General features: G+C 40.9%; 1 protein-coding gene and 1 non-coding gene across 2 annotated transcripts; one reads left to right on the plus strand and one right to left on the minus strand.

Moving 5' to 3' along the window:
* Positions 1 to 2,394: 2,394 nt before the first annotated feature.
* Positions 2,395 to 23,435, minus strand: LOC146531700 (uncharacterized). The gene is made up of 6 exons (XM_085198453.1): positions 23,096 to 23,435; positions 19,943 to 20,109; positions 19,427 to 19,610; positions 8,185 to 8,324; positions 5,338 to 5,557; positions 2,395 to 4,092 (listed from the first exon to the last, which is right to left on the minus strand). Exons 1-6 carry the CDS (start codon positions 23,124 to 23,126, stop codon positions 4,013 to 4,015), a joined length of 822 nt encoding a protein of 273 aa, XP_085054579.1. The 5' UTR covers positions 23,127 to 23,435; the 3' UTR covers positions 2,395 to 4,012.
* LOC146531701 (U1 spliceosomal RNA) lies at positions 18,005 to 18,166 on the plus strand. Its single transcript, XR_014878829.1, has one exon. It is a non-coding gene; the product is annotated as a U1 spliceosomal RNA (small nuclear RNA).
* Positions 23,436 to 23,923: the final 488 nt, after the last annotated feature.

Below are 23,923 nucleotides of genomic sequence, written 5' to 3' on the forward strand. Positions count from 1 at the left end.
CTAACTGTACTTAAAAATGTATAAAATCAACCTGTTTACATTTCATTGGAGTGACAGTCCTGCGCCCGCTCTTAAACGCTTAATCCGCTTTCCATAATAAATGTAGGGAAATACCTGTTTACATTTCAACGGTGGCATAAATTCACGCTCTAGATGTCGTTAAGCAACATTAAGAAGTTTTATTGTTTTAGCAAAAAGTGGTTTGCCGCTGTTCCTCTTCATGTTCATAAGATGGCTGTATTGTTTTTAAAACATCTTATAACAACTGCTTGGTTGAATTTTCGTGTTTGTTTCTTCTATGTGGCTATACTTTACGTCACAAAAATATTTCGACAAAGAAATTATGAATATATACGTACATATGTGTAATTTTAAAAATAATTTCATATATTTTGGAATATATGAAATTATTAAAATTTATTAAAAAATATAACATTTATGTGCTGAATTATTAAAAGCTGACCTGAATTTAATCAAATCAACAGCACTTAAACTAGAATCAACAGAGTTCATGCAGAATTATACTGCGATGCCGTTAATTGCGAGGACCGTACCGTATTTCACTGAAACTGAAACTTATAATTAACTGCTGCATGCAACGTTCATAACAATATGTTATGAAATATGTTTGTGTCAAATTGCTTCGAACAATGTGACTAAAGTAGCCTCTAAAGAACGTAATTTATTTGGCATGTTTTTATAATTTTATCTAAGAATACAAATTTTGATAAAATAATAATTTTACAAAAAATGAATAGCTTATAAAAATACAGCGTAAAAATATAGAAAAAGCTTACATTGCTTTATTATATCTTTGAATATTAACTAACAAATTAAGAACATCTAAGGAACAAAAGCTATCTTTATTTTGATACCATCAATATTTTTATAAAGTATAAAAGAATAAACACAGCGACTCATAATACAAAAGCAATGTTCATTTTGTGCTTATTATCCTATAAAGGTAAATTTTAATCACCCTACAACAAAGAGATTTGAGGAAAACGAAAAGTAACGACGTAGTACTAAATGTATAATGGATTGTAAATATGGTTATAAATAAGATAATGTAAACTTAATACAATAATCTTAATAAAAATTATGAAAGTCCCTAATTTTAGTCAATTATATTATTTCCAGCAATTTTACAAACACATTGCTTTAGAATACATTGAGATTACATCATTATTGGCCACATCATCAATACTTATGAGGTATGTTCCAATCACAATCCTGAAATTAAAACAAAACTCTCGTGGGCGAGTCCGACTCCCGCTTAGTCGGTTTTTTCATAAATATACTTAAACATTCTTATATTACAAGCAAGCGTAGTCGCACGATGGTCGCTAGTATTTTATAAAATTCTAAATAATAAAAATCTAACAGAAATCAAGTGGAAAAAATAGTTGACAAGCTGCCAGTCTGGATTCACGCCAGGCGCATGGTATTGCGGCTTTTTATAAAAGCAACAAAATAATTGCCCAAATTGTACTCAGTTTTAATTTAGCCATTTTGGCACGTCCTGGCGGAACTGCGGGTCAGGAATCAGATATTAGAAATACAAATAATATGATCCCAGGCAACGGCCAAGTTACCAGTAATTCTATAGTAAATAAAATTTTACTCGTAAGTGTTTATATTTCGTTGATCTTAAAGTAAGAAAGATTTATGATCCATTTAAATTGTTGTTTTTAAACTAGTTTTATATTAGACTATTTTTTCATTTCTAAGTATTATTTCGTACTTAGGAAAGAAAAATATTTTGTAGAAAACATTAAAAATTTTGAACCCAGCGGGATTTGAACCTCTTTGGAAACTGTCCAAGTTTCCAATAACACTTAATAATTTAAAAACCGTTTAAAAAATAGCCTGATACTCTACGGTCTACGGTCTCCACTCTACAGATTTACGCATACTCTGAAGTACTTGAGCTTGAGCGACATTGACTTGAGTCTATACAAACTTTCAACCCCTTCTTTGCACCCTTAATGGATGAATTCTAAAAAAACCACGACATACAAGTTCAATGAAATATTTTTGAGTTTGAATTTAAAATTTTATAAAAATCGGTGCAGATTTGAAAAAAACTCCATACTAACTTTCAACCCCTATATGTCCAAATTACGAAAATAATCATCTGTCCAAATTTCACGTTCCTGCGCACAGCGGTTACGGCTGTTCGTGCGTCTTACCTCAGTCAGTGAGAACATGTTCTTTTATAATATATAAAGATACAAATTATTAGGTGATTTTTAATATTTACAACCTTTTTTAATATTAATGTGTAATAATAATATTTTCATTTGATATTAAGCAGTTACTTAACTACTTACTTAATGTGAGGTATAAAGGCTTTAAATAAATAAAACACAACACGTTCGTATCATAATTTATTTACGCATAACATTTAATTTGATGAATAAAATAAAACAAAATATCGATTTACTGTACATTAAAGATAAAAAGATGATTTTGTGCAAAAAATTGACATTATCTTAAGTGAAACACAGCCATTGATTAACGCCTACATTTATACACATTTTGAAGGTTATTAGGTTATAAAATTTTTAAAGATTAGGCTCAAATTAATTTTTACTTAATAAAATCTTATACAATCTTGTGGCATATCTGTATATTTAATTACAGGTTAAGAATTAAACAATATTTAATTTATTTATTTATTTTATATACAAAATACATAATAACTCTAGTTATATTGTAAACTATACAAAAGTAATATACTGAAAGCTGTATTTCTTATATAATTCATCATTACCTACATCTTTTTATATTTCATTTGTTTTAAAAGAATATTAATTATTTTTTATGAATCATTTGGAATTAAAAAATATGAATAAATTTTAAGAAATACATTCAATTATATAAATGCCTTTGGCACGTTTTAGTAATCTAGTAATTTTGAAGTTTTCTTCTTTTAGATAAAATATGACCTATTCTCTGTGACCTGTGCCATATCGTATGATCGACTGTCATGACGGCAGCCGGCAGATTTCGATAATGAAATATATGACGTAGTACGTAATGTATGTATTTTTAGTAATTTTATTGAATATATCTCCTATGGTAGTGTAGTCTTTTGCTTTGTCGAAACTGATTACCTTTTTGATTCCTTTGTATTTTCTATACTTATATCTATCTTATTTAAATAAAACACTGTAGTGTAAACAAGGGAACGTCAGCGGTGACGATCTTGATACGTACTGTCTTTAAAGACATTTTGAGTAATATAAAAATTAAAAGGAAATAATTATGGTGAGTCGTTATGGAATAATCTCACTTCAAGTGTACAATTTACAATTTTCTGTGTTTTCCTTTGAATTCCAAAAGAAAAATTATACATATTATTTACATTTAATTTTGCCTAATATAATGAAGTAAATATTGCTAATACTTGCTGTTAATATGGACATTAATCAATTAGAATTTTATGATAAAAAAACAAATGCTCCTTCTATATTTATGAAATATAAAATCAAACAAGTTGAAGAAAATAAAATAATTTAAATTCATTATTTATGAGCTTAAAATTGTTTCACTCATGCCTACGTCAGTACTTATATACATTCTTTAAACACTTAACTCATTGAGATCTTTAGTTAATTAAAATCCAGGACAAAGTTTAGAATTTAAGAGTAAAAGTTTATTTATATTATGTTAAATTACATAATTAGATAATTTATTTAATAAATTATATATTTATACACACACATCTTTTAATATAATTTAAAAATGTTTCGAAATATACAAAAAATAAAGTACTTTTATAATATTTTATCTATTCATATATCTATTACATTGAATTAAATTAACTTTGATTTATTTCTTTCATAGTTACGATACCTAACCGTATTCCTTCCACAAACGTGTTTAATGCAGCAAAACTAAAACTTAGATAATCGATTATTTTTATAATTCTTAACTATTTTGGGTTGAGGCCGTTCTTTTAACTACACTTATTCTAATATCACTTGAAATATATTCAAACCAAGACTCATAAGGTGACAGACTTTGATATTTGTCTAAAAGTCCAGACCAGGGCGAGTAACAAGCTGTTGCTGTCAGCGGATGTACCTGTAACAAATTTTTTTTTCAGCAGGAACCGTCATGGAGCAATGGTACAGCGTCTGACTGTAAATGCGGATGTTGCGGGTTTGATCTTACTCGGGGCAGCATTCAGATATTTTAATAATGCGTAGAGTTCCGCCACTCAATACACAATATCTTGAAAATGAATGGAAAATAGGAAATATGGTATCTTAACACAAGAAAAGTCTAAAATTATTCGATGCTGAGTATAAATAATATTGATAATGATTAAATAGTATAAAAGAAGACGTATTATAAAATATTCTCCTTCAAAATAAATAAGCAAATTTTATAACAGCGAAGTTGAATATATTAGGTGTATCTCATAAATATTAAATAAATGCAGAAATGTTACTATTAAACTTCTAATTTCCCCAGGGTTGCTTGAAGCGTTAATCTGTCATGTTCTATTGTACAGTGTTTAGCAAGTGCGGTATACTTTTTATAATAAATATTATTTTTATTTAACCAACATGATCATTCCCCTGAGTGGGAATCGAACCAATGACCAGCTATTACAATAAAATGTCGTAAAATAACGATTATTATTCCTTAACAAAAGGTTGACTAAGCCAAATAAGATATTATATCAGAATTTAGTTTGCGATAAGAAACAATATTATTGTCTACACTTTGTAAAATATAGAAGCTGTTTTCTTATTTCTAGGATCGCGCCCTGGGCGTTTATCCTTCTATGAGACTCAAATATAATTTAATAAAATATTAATCAAGTTTCAAATTTACTTTGTAAGCTTAAAGGAATATTTCAAGTTATTATTATAACATTTTAATTCATTGAAATTTTATTTGATTTTAGTTTGACGTAATATAATAATCAAAGTTACAATTATTTATAAGCTTATAAAAGCCTAATAAAAAATAACTTTTTTGTTATTGGGTAACATAAATAGGCATTTTGATTACATTAATACCTTAATGTAACGAAATAAAGATGTTCCTGACTAAACGAGATGACTGATATGACTATATATTCAAATCTCAACTGCTAGATTTTTATGTCTTAAATATTTTTTTACTTTACGGTCTGCTTGGAATGATCTCCACGGCGCCATCTTTAAATAATCAGCAATCAAAGAGAGATGTCTAACATTATCTAAAGAAAAATATACAATATAAAATTGTGTGACGATCAATAACAGTTTTTTGTAACATAAAATTTGAAATTAGAAAATATATTTTATGTAACAATTACCTTCATTAGATACATACCTCCATTAGAAACATATTTCGACAATTCCGTCCGCGAGTACACCGTGACAGTCGCGGTCGCGTCCCTCACCACGGGCGGCTCCACAGGCAGGGTCGCCTCGCAGCGCACGCGCAGCGCCCCGCTCGCGGCCGCCGGCACTGCCACGCGCAACACGCGCCAGGACGCGCGCAGCCCGCCTGCTTGGGGCGCGCTTAGCTCGAGACGTTGCCAGGGCTCCGTCTGTAAAGTTATATAGTATAAGTACAATAATATATGAACGGTGGGTCATCAACCTCTTCTTAGTTTCTTACATGCTCTCCAGGGCACCTTCCTCTAGTATCATCGATACTGCATTCTCAAAGTTCAATAAAGATCTTCTGTGTCTCTTACCATTTTATTTATTTAATATAATTATTTTTCTAATAAATATTAAATATTTTTTAAGTATACGTCGCGTCGTTGTTATGTAAAATTTTAATAAACACAGTCCGTATAGGTAACTAGAATTTTTGCTATGATATTAAATGTGTAGGTTAAATTGCTTAATTACAGCGGACGAGACAAACTTGTGTACCGGAAGTACATCCATAAAGCTATTTCTGCCCTTATTTCTATAAAATGCAATTTAGGACTACGAGATAAAGACTTTAATTTTACTTTAAAGCGCGATAAATTACTCTTTTTCAGTTTATCTCTACTTTGATAGGAAAGTATTACTTTCCATGGAACGATTTATATTAGTTAAGCTAAAAGTTTTAAATAAATTGGCCTTCGATCTATTTGAAGTCGTTGTAGTGCTCTGTGATAGAGACTATCTTTGAACGTGATGGTTGTGAATTCTATTCCCACTCTGCGTAATCAATTATTTTTATTTCAAACGTGGCATAAAGTTCCGCCATACAAAAATATTGTCTCTGATCCAGGCAGACAGCGGAGAATGATATGACCTGACACTAGGAGTGTAAATTAAATCAGTGGCTACAACGATGATGAATGCCCAAAAATCATAAAAGAAGACTATTGAAATCTGATGGACAGGTGGAACTTGATAGATAATAGTAGTATATGTAAGTCAGTTATAACACAGTGTTTAAGAAGTATTTTTCAAAACTGCCTTTTAATTATATTATATCTTTGAATAAATCTAAAAAATAATCAAGAAAAACCTGATTTTCTATTAGATTCTCTTTATTTAAGCAAAGTAGTGACTCGGCCATCACTATTCATTATGCAGTGGAGTGGTTAATGTATGCAAGTCCATTAAAAACTTCAAAGTACATTTACAATGTTAATATTATTTTTTCATACTAGCATACAGACTAGTAAAGGCATTGTAGAGTGTGTTAACATTTATGGAGGAGTAACAAGTGTATGCTTAAAGTAATATTTGAACACTTTTAAACTCGACGGTAACGGTAACGTATAACGTATTAAAATACAAGCTTGCTATATCAGAAAATATAGCTTATCACAAAGGCGTGTTTTGATAGACAAACGCCGCTGCGCCACGACGGTCTCCTTTAAATAGATGAAGTTCAAATTCTAATAAATGAAATATATTGTTGTTAAAAATTGTCCTGTAGAATATAGAAGTATTTGTATATCATAATATTATGATACATTTATTTAACAGTGATTTATAACTATTTCAAATGCTGTTAGAAAAATAAAAATGAAGACGTCATTATCAAAATAGAACAAAAAATGAAATTCTCAGAAAAATATTGTATGAACATTTGTCTAACTTAAATACTAAACGAAAAGTTTATAGCATTTTAATATCTCTTTCTTCTCTTCTTTTAAGTTATTAACTTTGTAGACGCCTATAAAAGTTTTTGTAGTTAAACTTTTCACATTTTCAACAAGTCAACAAAAGCTTGATTTACTTACAAACTGCTTAGGAGTAAAATGCGTTTGATCTTTGCGTCTCGCGTGCAATAAAAGTAATTTTACTCCTGAAGTCTTCGTCTGCCTTAGTAGATGTAGTTGCTATCAGATCACGATCAGGGACGAAATTATTGACCTCCTAAGTGGACTTATCGCAGCCAGGACGTAGCAACTCAACATTTTGATTTATTATACTAGCTACAATGAGTGGGAATAAAAAAAAATATTTACACTATAATCATAACCCGAGTAGGGATCGAACTCACACCTCTTGCAGCTACGGTCAAACTCTATCCAACTCCGCTATTATAAGCCTCAACGATATCAATCGCTACCTAAGCTCGATCACAATAATTCATTCAATTTAAAATTTACAATCTTACCCACACGAACACTATTCATTTTTTTTATAATCATATAATTAAACAAATATAAAAGTTACATTTACTCCAAAATACGAAAATGTTATATCACAAAATGTTATAAAATAATAAACTAATCAAAATAAAAAACATTCATTACACTAATGACATTTATCAAGTAAAATGTTCTGAAAGGTGTTAATATACATATTTTACATTTAAAATGTACGTTTTCTAAATGTGCGAACTTTTCCATTTCGTATACCGTTTCCTAATGAGAGACGGCAAAAGAAGGTCACATGCAAGTTTTGCTCATATAAAAATAGAATATTCACTACCGTACATTCTAATGAGTACATTCTGTTATTAGCACATTTACTGTGTATGTATGTGTTATTGCGGAACGAGGTTCTATATATAATTTTTAAATAATAAATTATTTTTAACTATTTTTATTTACAAGCATAGGCTAAATACAAGGGAGAAAAAGATATTCAATCGATTATTATTTTAAATATGATATATAAAATAATACTTACATATCAAAACAACTATTATTATATTAACATTACTTCACGGTATAAAAGTATTATTCAAACAGTATAACGACATACTTACCTTTGCAATTTCATCGTCTATGTACCAATTAATATCAGAGGGCGGCAGGGAGTAGTCAGAGGAGCAGTTGAGCAGTACCTGCTCGCCGGGCCTCACTAGTTTAGGAGCGCCAAGTATTGTGGGGTCCTTGTCCGGCATGGCTGCGAGGGAAATGGTCTTCAGTACGAAGTACGATTTGAATTAAATTTGCTAACGCTAACGAGTCTTTAGTTGGTAACGAGTTAGATTGCCTTAAGGTATCAGCAAATTGTTTAAAAAATCGAGTTTCTTGTATTTTTTTTGTCGAGAGACTGGTGGCCGTCGTGTCGCAGGGACACAAGTGTGTGACTGTAATACGATAGTTGTGGGTTCAATAGCACTCAAGTTAATGAATTATTATTTTCTTTTCTTCGCTATGGTAAAAAGGCAAAAACCCGACGTCGAGTTCCACCACTCAACACCTCGAAAAATTCGGCAGAAACGGAGTGGAGTTATATTAGGTTCCCTCTGCCTACTCTTCTGTTTATAGAGATTCGGGATACAGTGATGACAATTGCATTTTGCTCATACAGACGTAAAATGTATCAATTGTCCTTATCTTATATTAACCAAACACATTTATCAAATTCACAAAAAAATCCATTGTAAGTTGTTTTCTTCTACCGCCTCTTATTTACAGACAACAAAAGCTTACGAAAAACAAAAGATCCCAAAGCTAAAATAAAGTTCCGTTGTTCAAATTAGCTGAAGTACAGGACGTTACCTCAACTATCAGAAACTTGCCGATTAAGATAATTTTATAAAGGAACTCCAGTTACATAGAACGCTACAGTGTGCGATAGTGGGAATGCAAACGTAATTAAAGTGTTAGGTAGGTACGAGCCGTTCTAGTTGGAGTCAAAAGCTTCACATAACTAATTTACGTTAAAACAGAAGCATTACGTAAAACTAAACAAAGTTGTTGTTGGCTTGGGTAAGTGGTTTTCGCTGAACTAGTTTGCAGTTAAATATGGAACATAAATATTGATTTTTAGAATGCTTGTAATCGATTGCTTATTTATAAGTAAATGTTAAAATGAGATTGATTTAGCAATAACTGCTTTAAAGATTATTTCATACGTCTAAAATATTACTTTTATGATAATTATTTATTGCAATACCGATTTAATTTAGAAAAATTATGGTTGATTAAGTAAATAATGGCCTATGCTTGCTATAAATAAAAAAAATACCATTAAATTCATGTTAAAGAAATCACACTGAACGACTTAGTATACATTAATTCTAAGGTAGCCTGCGTATTGGTATATGTGGTCTTCTGATGTTTAAAAAGGATTTTATGTTTATTAAAGGGACTAAGGATGAACTGGTAAGTTTTTTTACATACGTTTTCACTAACTTTTTCACACTTAGAAAAATTACATAAATGCGGTGATGAATAGAATGTCGAGATAATAATTTAGAGCGTAAATTTAGTTTTCGTCGCGTACAAAACTTGTTGCCATAGTGACAAAAGAGTATAATGTCGTTCGACATAATAATTTTATGGTAAATTAATTTCTGCTTATGTTGTGTTGTGCACTGTAACAGTCACAAATTTAATACTCTTCCGTCCGCTTCATGTATTAATATATAGATTTTTGTTTCACGTATCAATATTAAATAGAGATTGAGTAAAGCTGGTGGAGAAAAAAACTTATTTGCCATGTATTTGTTTTCCAAACGCTTTAACAGATGGCATTGTACTTATTCTCACAACTACTGAATCGCGCTGGCAAGAATTTCTCGTGAAACATGACAACCTCAAAATTCCGCCCCTACAAGCAGTCCTCGCTCTGAGGGAAGGTCAAGACCCTGTCCAGTGTGTTATGGAAGGAATGAAGAACCTGCTTACCATTCACATCTAAACTGAGAATCATATACTGGAACGCCCGGGGGCTGCGAAGGAAGATGCCCGCCCTCCGCTATATCCTGCGCCAACACAACGTCGACGTCGCGCTGGTGAATGAAACCCACTTGCACCCGGCATTCTCCGCTAGCATCGCAGGATACCATGTCCTGCGGCTGGACGCCACCGGTGAGAACGCGTTCAGGGGCCTCCTCGTCGCGACCCGCAAGAATCTAGTTGTGCATCCGCTGCCCGTCATCGACACCCAGTCACTCCAATCACTGGGTGTCGAAATCCATCACGACGACAAACCACTGAGGGTCTATGCTACGTACCGGCCGGGCAACACTCGCCTGGCCGTCGACGTGGTACAGCAGCACTTCACCAGCAGCACCCCGACTCTGGTCGCGGGCGATTGGAACGCGCACCACACCGCCTGGGGTTGTCGCTCCACCAACCAGGCAGGGCGATACCTGTACCGCGACGCCCAAAGGCTCGGTTACGAAATCGACGGCCCTGACGAGCCCACACATTACTCCGACAACACCAGACACGACCCCACGACGATCGACTTGGTCGTGCACAGGGGGTTAGATGCAATAGACCTTGAAGTAATATCGGACGCCTTCGGATCCGATCACCAGCCTGTCCTTGTCTCACTTGAGGGCAGGCCGACCCTCGCCAGGGGCCCGCCGTCCGGTGGTCGGATCTGCTGGGAGCGCTTTGAGGGCGCGCTCCACTCCATGCAATCCCCATGCAACGAACCCCTCATCGACGCAGCAAGTATCGACCGCCTTGAAAGCGCCATAGTGGGCAACATTAAGGACGCCATCGACACTGCCACCACTCCACCTAGCCAGCGCGGACTCCCTCCCACACCCAGGTGGATAGAAGATCTCATCCAAAAGAAGAGAAGAACCCGCAAGTTGTGGCAGAAAAACAGGGACCCTGCCACAAAAACGAAGCTGAACAGGCTTATTGACCAAGTCAGAGTCGCCCTTGGCGACCGAGAGGCCCACACATGGGAAGAGCGGATCTCCAAGGCATGTGAGGACTACCCCTCACTGAACAAGCTCAGCCGCCAAATAATGAAGAAGAAGCCTCCAGCCCGCCCACTACTCCATCAAGACGGCTCCCTGAGATACTCCTCAGAGGAGAGAGCCGACATGCTGGCGGATTATTTGGCGGCCCAATTCCAGCCGAATCCCAGTGAGTGCCCAGTCCTCCATGCCGAGGTCGAAGAGGAGGTGAAGACGCGCCTCTCCTCACTCAAGGCCCTCACTGCTCCTGATCCACCATTCTTCTCACCTTCGGCCGTGAAGAAGGCAATCCGGGGCCTCAAGCCCAGGAAGGCTCCCGGAACAGACGGAATCACAAACAGCGCCCTACGCCATCTCGACAACCGACTGACTGCAGCAACGGCCAGACTCTTCAGCGCCATTCTGCGCCTGGGTTACTTCCCCCGGGCGTGGAAGGAGGGTCTGGTCGTGATGATCCCGAAGCCAGGGAAGGATCATAGGAAACCGGAGGGCTACCGCCCCATCACGCTTCTGAACGCCATCGCCAAACTGTTCGAGAGGATGTTACTCCCACTCCTGCAGCCGCACCTGCAACCGCGGCCCGAACAGTTTGGCTTCCGAAGTGGCCACTCAACCACGCTCCAAGTGGCCCGAGTGATCCACTTCGCCGCAGCAGCAGCCAATAGGAAGGAGAGTGCATGTGCAGCCTTCCTGGACGTCGCCGGCGCCTTCGACCGCGTCTGGCACCCAGGCCTTCTGACGAAGATTCTCCGTACCGGAACCCCGCACCACGTCGTCGCCGTCCTAGCCGCCTTTCTCGACGGCAGGACCTTTCGCGTCAGAGTGGAGAGTGCAGTTTCCCGCAGCCACCTGATCGCCGCCGGGGTACCACAGGGCAGCTCACTATCCCCTGCCCTGTATGCCCTCTACACGGATGACATCCCGCTAGAGCAGGGCTCGACGTTGGCGCTCTACGCCGACGACATCGCCCTGCTCGCGAAGAGCCTGACGCCCGTCCACGCCGCCACCAAACTCCAGCGAGCACTCGACTTGCTCCCCCGCTGGCTGTCGGAGTGGAGGCTCACCCTCAGCGTGGCTAAAACCCAGGCAATCTTGTTTGGAGGCCACCTGAGATTCCCTCCTCCGCTGCGCCTGCTGGGTGAGCAGGTTCCCTGGAGAAAGGAGATCACTTACCTGGGCGTAACCATTGACAGGAGGTTGCAGATGTCCAGGCAGGTGAAGAAGGCCGCTGCTGCTGCCAAGGTGGCGTTATTCCACCTCCGCCCGCTGCTGCGCTCGAAATTACCGCTGCGCACGAGACTTGCCCTCTACAAGTCCTACGTGAGGCCACACCTCACATACGCCGCCCCGGCCTGGTACGCGCTCGCAAGTGCGCCCCAGCGCAAGGTCCTACAGGTGGTCCAAAACGTCGCCCTCCGGCGCGTCACCCAGGCTCCCTATTACGTTCGGAACACCACCATCCAGCGCGACCTCAGAATAGAGAGCCTGGAGGTACACATCGGCCGGCTCGCGCGCAACGCATACAGCCGCGCCGATGCATCGGACCACCCACATCTCCAGGACATCGCGCCATGGCATTCCAGGCCACCGGACAAGATGCGCCTACCAAGGGATATCCTCACCCTACCTAACTCCGCCTCCTGAGCTGCCCCTTCGGTCGCTGGTCGCCTAAGCTGGGCCTCTCACGGGTAACCGTGAGTCTCACCTGGCTTGGCTGACCGCCCAGGGGGCACACAGCTCATCCCTTCACCACGACTCCCCCCCCCCCCCAGTTGACCCCCCAGTTAACCCGATTCCCCCTTGGCTCCCAGGCCATCCCCCAATGACGCGGCTATCGTAATAGCCGCCGCGAGACACCGCAGAAGAAGGGCAACCGCCCTGTACTGTTTCCCGGCGCAAGCGCCGGACGAATGAAATCCACTACAAGCAGACCATAGCAAGCTCACACGAACCCGAAGACCACACCAAGAAGCTCTCGCCTTATTTGTGACCAAATAAGGAGGAACTTCGCCCGCACTGGCCTGTGCGGAGGGGAACCCCTTCCCCTTGGACTCCCTGCCCGGACCGAGACCGAGATGGACAGAAGGGTTGTGAGGACAGTCAACTGTTGCCGCCGCCCGTGCTCATAGGAATGAGCAGCCACCAGCCGCCGCGTGCGGGGACACAAGCGTCCTCTGCCGCGGCCGCAGCTACTGCCGCAACCAGCGGCACCCGGACCCCGCGTTCCGCTGCGCTGTACGGCGTACCCGTGCAGGCAATGGACCAGAGGACCACGTCGAGGGAGCCCCCTCTCTCCGCGGCGCAACCTGGCGCGCCGTGCCACGCGGGATCGACGCCCGCACCAGCCGCCTCGCCTTCCCCAGGTCAGGCACCCAGGGCCTCACGCAGCGCCCACCGACACCAGGAGCCGAAGAAGCGCTCCCCCTCCGCCCCTTCCAGGGTGTTGGACGACGCCATGTCCCCGCAGTCGTCACTGAATAGGGACATGGTAGTTTTAGCTGAACTCAAGCTAAATGGAGCACTGAGTCAAGAGCTGATGGAACACATGGCCGTGTTCCTAAACGACCGTGCTCGAGCGATAGACCAGGCACAATCGCAGCCCATGTTTCAGACCCCGGTGCGCCGTCAGCGCGCTGAGGAATCGGAAACCCCAGGCACTGGAAAGCGCCACTGCCCAGTGACTATCCAGCCCAGCCGACCAGAGCCCAGAAGACGTCGTGAGGAGGGAACGGACAAGGACATGCCCCCCCTAATACCACCCTCTACTCCTGCAACCAACTCCAATACTCCGAGCACCACGTTCGCCGATGCGACCCGAGCACCTGACACAAGCCGAGTGGCACAAGCCGCTCCACCACCGATGCCTGCTTCAGTACCTGCGCCTATACCAAAGCCTCGCTATCCTCCGTTAGTAGTCGAGACCCTTCCTAACTGGGCGACTCACTTCCGGTCTCTCAAGGATAGGCTAGGCCATGCGCCCAACGCGCGCCCCTTCGGTAGGGGGGTTCGCTTTTCACCTGGCTCGGAGGATGAGTACCGTATTATACAACGGTACCTCTCCGAGCTGGAAAAATCAGAGAGGATTTCCTGGTTCTCTTACTCGCTGCCATCAGAGATGAGTAAGAAGGTAGCGATAAGAGGGCTACCAGTGACTACGACACCGGAAGAAATTGTGGAGGCGCTGAGGGAAAAGGGATTCCAGCCTGAGTTCGTCCGCCCCATAAGAGCCAGGAAAGGCCGGCCAGGCTGTATATTCTTTGTCATCCTGGCCAACACGAAAAACCTCATCCCCGGAATATACGAGATGTCGGAGCTCATGTGTATGCCGGGCATAAAAGTTGAACCGTGGCGTAGCAAAAAGGGGCCTGCGCAGTGTCACCGATGCCTGGCCTTCCGCCATTCCAGTCATGGCTGCCACCGCCGGCCTGCGTGCGTACGATGCGGTGAGGAGCATTTTGCACGAGATTGCCCACGACCACTGGAAGAACCTGCCACCTGCGCAAACTGTGGTGGCCCACATCCGGCGAACCACACATCCTGCCCCCAGTTTAAGAGAGAGCTGCGGAACAGGAGGGCGGGTACCGTAGCCATGACCAGTGCTACCAAACCACCACCGTCTTCTGCTCCGGTGGTGCGTAACGAAGTCCCAGCTGATGCCCAGGCCCCTACACTTATGGCCGCTGCTAACCTTCCTGCCGAGAGGGGAAGCAGGCCAGTAGGCGCAAGAAGACCCGGGAAGAAGAGGGGGAAAAAGCAAAGGACCAAACAAGGCGTTCCCCCTGATCCGCAACCTCTACCCGCAGCAGCAGCCACAGCAGCCGCTCGCCCAAGCCAACCACAACAAGCCCGTGCTATTACGATCGACAGGGCTATCGACACCCTCAAGGAGGTCCTTTTAGCCTTGAGGGAGGGTCGAGACCCTGTCGAAGCAGTACTTCAGGGCATGACGCGCCTCCTTCAAGATGGCTGAAACCCGAGTCTTATTTTGGAACGCCGCCGGCCTGAAAGGAAGGAATCATTTCCTCCGTCTCCTTCTCCGGCAGCAAAATATAGATGTGGCTCTCATCAATGAGACCCATCTCCGAAATCAAGACAACCTGAACCTACCGGGGTACCACATTATCCGCCAAGATGCACCGACGGGCTTCCCATTTAGAGGCCTACTAGTCGCAGTAAGACGTAATATCACCCACCAAGTGCTGCCAGACCAAAACCCCAAGTCGTTCCAGTCACTTGGGGTTGAGGTCTACCATGGTGACGGAGAGCTGCGGCTATACGCAGTGTATCGCCCACCATCCACCACTCTGTCAACAACGGAAGTCAGAAGGATGATAAACAGTACCATCCCCACTATCGCAGCGGGCGACTGGAACTCTCACCACCCAGCCTGGAGATGCCGCAATACTTGCCGAAACGGACGCAAGCTCTTCGAGGACGCCGAAAAGCATGGTTACGTAGTGGAAGGACCAGATGAACCAACCCACTACGCCCATAACCGCACCCACCTCCCCAGCACTATAGACCTAGTGGTGCATAGAGGACTGGATACCAAACCGGTGACACTCGAGGTGCTGCCTGACGCCTACGGCTCTGACCACTTACCAGTTTTGGTCACGATTCCGGAACGTCCTGTTTCGGCTACACGCCTACCTACGAGAAGGCTCATACATTGGCCTCGTTTCGAAGCCTTAATGGAGGAAAGGACGCCGCCGCGCTCCGAGCCGCTGAACGACCCTCCCAGTATTGACCGACTGGTGACGGATATTACGGTGACGATGCAGGAAGCAATAGTGGAAGCTACTGCACCCCCCCATATCCGAAGACTCCCACCGATCCCAAGGCGAATTAAGGCTCTTATTGAAAAGAAAAGGAAGACGCGCATCGAATGGCAAAGGACACGAGAGCCGGCTACCAAAACCAAGCTGAATGGTATGATCGAGCGGATTCGCTTGGAGCTGGAGTCGGTCGCCGCAGACACCTGGGAAGCGAGGATTGATGAGGCCAGTGAGGATCAGCCCTCCTTGAATAAATTGTGCCGCCAGCTCACAAAGAAGGCCCCACCGCTCCGACCACTCTATCACCTTGACGGCACCTTGCGATATGACTCCCAGGATAGGGCCAACATATTGGCAGACCATCTAGAGGGTAAATTCCAACCCAACCCAAGCCAGTGCCCCGAGCGCCACGCCGTGATTGAGGACCAGGTGCTATATCAGCTGGATTCACCACCAACACCACTACCGCCACCGCCATTTATATCCCCGTCGAGCGTCAGGAGGGCCATTTCTTCGCTCCAACCGAGGAAAGCTCCAGGGATCGATGGTGTGACCAACGGCGCGCTGCGACACCTCCCGTTACGGACCATAGCAGCATTGACCAGGCTCTTCAACGCGATCCTGCGCCTGGGTTACTTCCCCCAGGCGTGGAAGGAAGGCCTGGTCGTTATGATTCCTAAACCAGGCAAGGATCCCAGAAAGCCGTCGGGCTATCGGCCCATAACCCTACTTAGTGCGATGTCCAAATTGTTTGAAAGGCTGCTACTCCCACTCATCCAGGCGCACCTCCACCCACGCCCTGAACAATTTGGATTTCGCCCGGGCCACTCCACGACGCTGCAGATAGCGAGAGTGGTTCATTTTGTAGCTGCAGCAACCAACAGAAAAGAGAACGCGGCAGCCATTTTCCTCGACGTTGCCAGCGCTTTTGATTGCGTCTGGCATACCGGACTACTCTGGAAGATTGCTAGCGCCGGAGTCCCCTACCACATCCTCAGGATCCTCGCCGGTTTCCTCCGCGGCAGGACCTTCCGGGTGAGGGTAGACGGCGCTGTGTCCGAGGCCCATAACATCCAAGCAGGCGTTCCGCAAGGAAGTACACTTTCGCCTTCCCTGTACTGCACATACACCGATGACATCCCACTCCACCAGGGCGCGGAATTGGCGCTCTACGCCGATGACATCGCGCTCCTGGTGAAATCATTGAATCCGATCCACGCTGCCATCAAGCTTCAGCGCGCCCTAGATTTGCTTCCGGATTGGCTAGCGGAGTGGAGGTTGACGCTGAACGTGGCCAAGACTCAGGCCATAGTGTTTGGGTGCCACAGGCTCCCTCCTCCGCTAGTCCTCCAGGGTGAGCGCATCAGCTGGACTCCGAATGCCACGTATCTGGGTGTCGTAATAGACAAAGGTCTACGGATGACGGCCCAGGTCAAGAAAGCAAGAAATGCCGCAAGGGTAGCCCTCCATCTTCTGCGGCCGGTTCTTCGCTCCCGTTTGCCTCTCCGTACCAAACTTGCGATTTACAAAACATACGTCAGACCTCATCTGACGTATGCCTCACCGGCGTGGTACGCGCTTTGCAACGCGAACCAACGCCGCTTGCTACAGACAACCCAGAACGTGGCACTCCGGCATGTTGTCCAGGCCCCCCGATTTGTGAGAAACGCTACCATACAGCGTGACCTCCGCGTCGAGAGGCTTGAAGAACATATTATCCAACTCGCAGCCCGCGCCTTTCACCGTGCTGATGTTTCGGATTTCCCTCACATTCGAGACATCGCACCGTGGCACACCCGCCCACCGGATATACGCCGACTCCCGAGGGACATCCTTCCCCCTTCCGATTCCTGAGCTGCAGCTCCGGTCGCTGGTCGCCTAAGCTGGGCCTCCTCTGGGTTACCAGGGGTCTCACCTGGCTGGGCTGACCGCCCGAGCAACATATAGCTCCTCCTCTCCCGCTCCACTTTCCCCCAGTCCCTAGGACACAACTACAGGGCCTTGGCCCATCCCAACGACGCGCCCATGGCCATGGGCGGAGAAAGACCACCACGGTCTGAGGGCTCAGCCCTGGCACCGTCTCCCCTCTCCCTCCTCGGAGGGCTGAGAGAAGAATTTCACAGCAGCAGCCTACAAGCATACTTACCTGGCGTAGGGGACACCGTGATCACGAAGGCGGTTCCCCCAGAGCGAGGCCCCTCCATTGCACTGCGGTCGGGTTGACCTCTGCGATTATCCCTAATGCGGATAACTCGGACGCGTAATTTTTGGTAGTGGGGACTGCGTACGCGCCGTCCCCCTTATAAAATATGATGATGATGTTGAACAATATATAGGGAAACCCTGAGATAACATCGAAAATGCCATCAAGACTACAATGTGATAATTACAAAAATAATTGCAATAGTTGTTAATATTATAAATATGTATTTAATTCCATTCTCATATACGCGACCTCGTCGAAAATTAAGTATTTAATAATGATTTAAATTTTTACGCCGATCTAGCAATATATATAATGTAGCAGATATATCAGCCACGTTGTTTTTATTTTTCTACTATCTTTAATTTAAGGGAAATTATAAAGGAGACTGTAATGCACGGCGGAGTTAAGTTTTTTTAATATGTTATAAATCATCTTCTCTGTTTAGATATGCTTCCTCATTCTTGAAATTTTGAAAATTATTTTTTTATTCTGTTCAATATTAGTCTTTTATATACTATACTAATAACAACAAACTGTTTGAAACCCCGAACGCACTCATTCCATATTCCCCAAAATTTTAGTTACTCTACAAACTTCTCTAAAACCCACAACATTCTACAATTTAAACATTTACATATTCACGAAGTAACTGATAAAAGCGGAATTCAACATTCTACTATTAGATATTCAACGTTCGCTACCGCATATTTACGAATGCACTATGTGAATGTTTCAATACCAACGTTCTATATATGTAGCCCAAGATCTCAGAACCTCCAGACCTGGCTCATTTTAGCAAAGCTTAAATTTTGAGGATTATTAGCCTAATATGTAGTTGAGACATCATGCCTTCTAATTAACTTGAAAGCGGGGCCCTTTCAGAGGTAGCGCCAAATTACGGTATATCTCCGCCTGGGAAGATGATTGAGCCATCGGATCTGGTCTGGGTGCTTATGAGGGATCTTGAAATAGTCTGTAAATGACATATTTAAAATTAAAGCTTGATAGTTTTACATCATTTGCTCCAATTTTAAATAACCTTTAGGACGTCCAGCTAGAGTAACTAGCTAGACTATTTCAAGGCCTTTACTAGGCCCGCGTAAATTGACGTAGTTCTGGGGGCCCTTGGATCTCAGTCTAATGGTTTTGTAACACACATACGAAACTATACCAAAGTTAGAAAATTTATATTTGACATATTGGTAGGTATAGAGTGGAAGGTAAGGACTAAGAAATTTCTAGAAATTTCTACAAAATTAAAAAAAAAAAATCTCATTTTACGTCTGAAAGTCTACGGTAAAAAAAAATTGCTTGTAATAATTATTATAATCTCTTAATAATATTATTCTCTCACCAACTACAGTCATATGTTTGGTCTGCCTCGCTATCTGGAACTTGGGCCCCTCTGTGGACACCTCGCACGTGTAGGCAGCTCTCGCGGCGACGGGCGGCGGCATGACGCGCACCGTGCACGAGTCCTCTTGGCAGTCGCCGCCTTGCACCATTATACCGGTCACATTGAACAGCCGGATTGGGACCTGTGCAGATATTCATTGCTTAGTTCAAAATAGCATCAAAACCTGAAAAAGTTCAGAAGTTTGTATTATCTATCAGATAGTATTATCTATGACATCTGAAATTATATAATGATAGCGTAAGGCTTGTAGTTCGCAATTATTTTTCTCATTCCAATTAATGCTAACCTATACTTTTTACTACTACCTATATAAATATATATTTAAATAAACACAGTTACTTTGAAATCCTAGACAGCACTTCACATTTACATGTTTAGAAGGAATTGGATTAAAACCTGTATGTATGTATATATCGGACAGTCAAAAGGCTATTAAATAAAGATCGAAGCTACCTTCTGTGAGGGTCTGTATCTGAATATCTCGTGCATGTCTCTGTACCACTTGACGGAGTGTAGTCTCTGGTCGTCCATCTGGAAGTGACAGCTGAGCTCAGCCGCGCGCCGAGGGTCCGCGTACAGCGGGACCTTCAGTTGAGTTATTTCATGAGCTGATGTTAGCGCTGCAACAAATAACTTAGAAATTATTATTTTTACAGCTTTAAAATAAATAAAACAAACAAAGCACTATTTGTGTTATTAAATAATGTATATCATGCGGGATATTAAGCACAAACTAAATTGTAAATACTCTGCCAAAAAAACCACAGAGTAAATTGGTTATTTTATCAGGATCCGTTCAAAGACAAAAATATATTATAAAATAAATCATCAGCTTGGAACACTGTATTTATGATTCTAAATTTAATTTAGACCGTTTTTAATTAAAACGTAAAATGTCGTTAAAAATCTAAAATTATATTTATTCAATGGCTCTCGTTTCGGTAGATCCAATGTAATAATATTTTATAATGTCTCTTTGTTCTCCCGAGGTATTTAAGAAATGGTAATTCAATTATTTTTCGCAGTTTATCATGTTTTATAGAACTCCTTTATTCATAATTAATATACTAACTTAAAAAAAAAATATGAAAATATATTTTTTTCATTCAACATAATATAATGTTAAATAATATAACGTAATTCAACATAGTTCATAGTAAATGTGCTATGAAGTAAATGTTTACTTTATCAGAAGAGACATCTTCATGCATTTCCAGCGCACAGGCAAAGGGCTTCAGATGCTGCGGGGTTTGAAGTATCGATACTCAACACTACGGTTGTACAGTTATTTTGTAATAATTAAATAATTTCTTGGTACAAGTTAAAAAATATTCCTAACATTTTTAATATCTAGATATATCATACTGGACGTATATGTTAGACAGCTAATATATATGTATCATACACATTGTAATCATGGAGCAACAAAAAACAGAAAAATAATAAGACACGCTACACTGCTAACAAAACATTATTATTATTATTATTTTAGGAAAGCTAACATTAGCAAGCGAAACGTACGAAGATATTACGGCACATTGCAGAGGAAGAACGCAAATCTTAACACTGACGGTGCCGACAAAGTACGTTGCTACTGAAATAAACGTCTGTGCCTATTTTTTTCACTCAAATAGCGTGAAATTTGTACAAAGCAAACGTAATAAACGATGGTAGCAAATGTTTGCAAAGGTCACGAGGCTCGGCACAAACAAACATGCATTGATAACTTTACACGAAGAACATTGGTTTTATGAAATTGTACTTTATTTGGGAACTTCTTTTAAATACGATTTTTTTTAAGATTCGACAATCGACATGGTCGTGGACTTGCTGAACCAAAACAAGGCAAAATGTGGCATGCAGAACCGTTATTCATCATAGAACGTCTTGATTTCAGGCGGAAAGCGGAGAACGAAGTGTTTTGACAATAACTGCTTTTTGTCTACTTTTTTTACCCTGCTACAAGAAAAAAAATAGTGAAACTGTAAATTTAATAAATTCATGAGAGTATGTTACTTGCACATCGTATTACTACCACTATCATACGTGTGCTAGTGATGGTCGCACAGGGCCTTGTCGTTCGTACCAGCATATTCCCTAGATAAGTAACCCAATTTGAAAAAGATCATTTATAATAGGAAATACGCTAATTAAACACACGTGCATTCATATACTCAAATATAACACTTCCTACTTTAGTCAATACGAAATCTATTGGAATGGTTAACTTAACATTTTTTTATTTTAATCTTGAATATCCGAAAAGAAAGCTCGCGGGTTGTCGAAGTCGAATACGTAAGCTCAATTATTGACGAATGTTTGTCTAGTACTAGACGTAGCGATACCATACGAACACAGCGCGGTTATGACGTGACATTACGACGCAGAGAGGGTTAATTGTGAGTATGAAACTGTGAAACGAATGTAGGTGTCGTGTGTTGGTGAAAGTTGTGAGTGAGTGTCATTGTAACTTTACAGCTTAGATAACTTAGTTTTGTATTAAAAGCTCCCAAACTCGGGTACAACGGTAATGTAATTTGTTTCGTTACATAAATATCGGGGATGATGAAATTAATAATTGAGTTCACTAGTTGTTTAAGCTATTAATCAGAGATTTCAATATTGGCTTCGTAGTAAGTCGTGCTTTATTGTAAGATACATAATTTACAACATGCTTTTAATTGCAAATAACTTTCTGTTGTTTAAATTTGTCTCAAGTTATTTCTTGTGAACTATTTAAGGTATTAAATTATTTAAAGATGAATTTTTTGTTAGCGATAGAGGAACCTATAATACGTAGAACCTAACATAACATCATATATGGGGAAATTGAGCATACTGTATGCTTTAGTAGATAAAATTGTTCTTAAAGTTATCAGATACGTGCCGTAATTGCATAAACCTTTTAATACAATTAAAATTTATAGTAAAACAGAACTCAAGAAAAACCATAACATAAAATTAAAAGCTCTTTTATTTTTTGTTGAGTTGAAACGAAACTAAAAACAAATTAGCTAAAAAGCTTTATCTTTCCACTGGACCATAGTGAAACAATTTGAAGGATTGGAAAATTGAAATTACTTTAGTAATTAAAAAGTACCAATTGTAGCGATACTTAAGCCTGAATAAAATAAACAAAAAGAATAAACCCAACTTTTAACCTAAACTGTCTGTTTTTTGTTTGTGATTTTAATTCTCTCTCTCCAATAGTCTAATTAGTTCCATTTGTTTTCAATTAGAAAAGATAACCTGAGTCACAAATACATGTCAGTATAATAATGTGCCTATGCCAAATCAATTATATGAGTTGTGCCGATTTTTATAAATGTATTATAAAACATTTTACTTAACTATATTAGTATTATACGAATATGAATTTTCATAGTTAATAATTTCAATAGTCCTCATTTATATAATGGGATAACCTATTAAAAATAACATAAAGAATAATTAAGACTTCTATTGAAGAAGAAGTAACCGGCTTTATATTATATTTTCTGTATAATAGATGCTGTTCTATTTCCCTTTTGAGTGTTGTAACTGATATCCCAAACATCTTTAAAAATATTATTTAATAAATAATGCTTCTGCTCGTAAGGTACTTACCGCAAAGCGCTACCAGTGTTACAACTTTCATTGTCACTTTTAAGAGAACTGTACTCTTTAGATAATATGTATCGTTGCACCTCACAAGCACGTCTGTCAAACTAATGACATATTCACAAAAATAACATCACAGTTAATAGTTTTTATTTTCTTCATTTTAAACATCACACACATATTATAAATGTAACGTCAATTTAATTAAAGAAATATCTTCGAAATTAGTATTTTCAGTTAAAAACTTGCAATAAATATATGTTGCTGACAATCGCGTTGTTTACGAGTCACCGGATGCGTCCGTATTCCGTTATAGAGTGGCGAGGAGTCGTGCTCCTCCCTCTGGGGCCGCTCACCGAGTGTCCTTGGTTGTCCCGCTAGGGTGCTCATGCGCGGTGCGATCTCTACAAAAGGACGCTTAACTTTTAAATTTCGATAACAGATAAAGTGTAACGAGGTGAAATTCTTAAGTAAAAAGTTTCAAAAAAGAGCATTATTGTTAGTATTCAATAACCTTACAAGCTTTACGAACTTTGTACGATACAGACAGCTATTACACTACGTCGGTTTATATAGAGAATATTAACTAGTTCGCGGAGTAGCATCCGGTGACTGATGAAGCGGCCCAACAAATAGACGTCGAGTCGGAGGCTGGCAGTGACGCGGTCAGTAAGTACATTATAAACTAACGATAAAGTTAAGTGGCTGGAAGCTCATACCACACGCTTACATTTGTATAATATCCCACTGAGCTTGGCCTTGTGCAGTTTTTAAATATGTTTTCAGATTGAAATATTTTCAGTCTTAATAAAAAATATAACGGAAAGAGGTTCT

Source organism: Heliconius melpomene, chromosome 15 (genome assembly GCF_056956725.1).
Source record: "Heliconius melpomene rosina isolate 202511_hmr_F chromosome 15, ASM5695672v1, whole genome shotgun sequence".
Taxonomy (NCBI): domain Eukaryota; kingdom Metazoa; phylum Arthropoda; class Insecta; order Lepidoptera; family Nymphalidae; genus Heliconius; species Heliconius melpomene.

Bases quoted from the DNA above. Each gene is read 5' to 3' on its own strand.
- LOC146531700 (XM_085198453.1), bottom strand. From the start codon at position 23,126: ATGAAAGTTGTAACACTGGTAGCGCTTTGCG. The intron at 19,611-19,942 runs GTAGCTTCGATC...ATATCTGCACAG, and splicing joins GATACAGACCCTCACAGAAG to GTCCCAATCCGGCTGTTCAA. The intron at 8,325-19,426 runs GTGAGAGAATAA...TTTCCCTCGCAG, and splicing joins CAAACATATGACTGTAGTTG to CCATGCCGGACAAGGACCCC.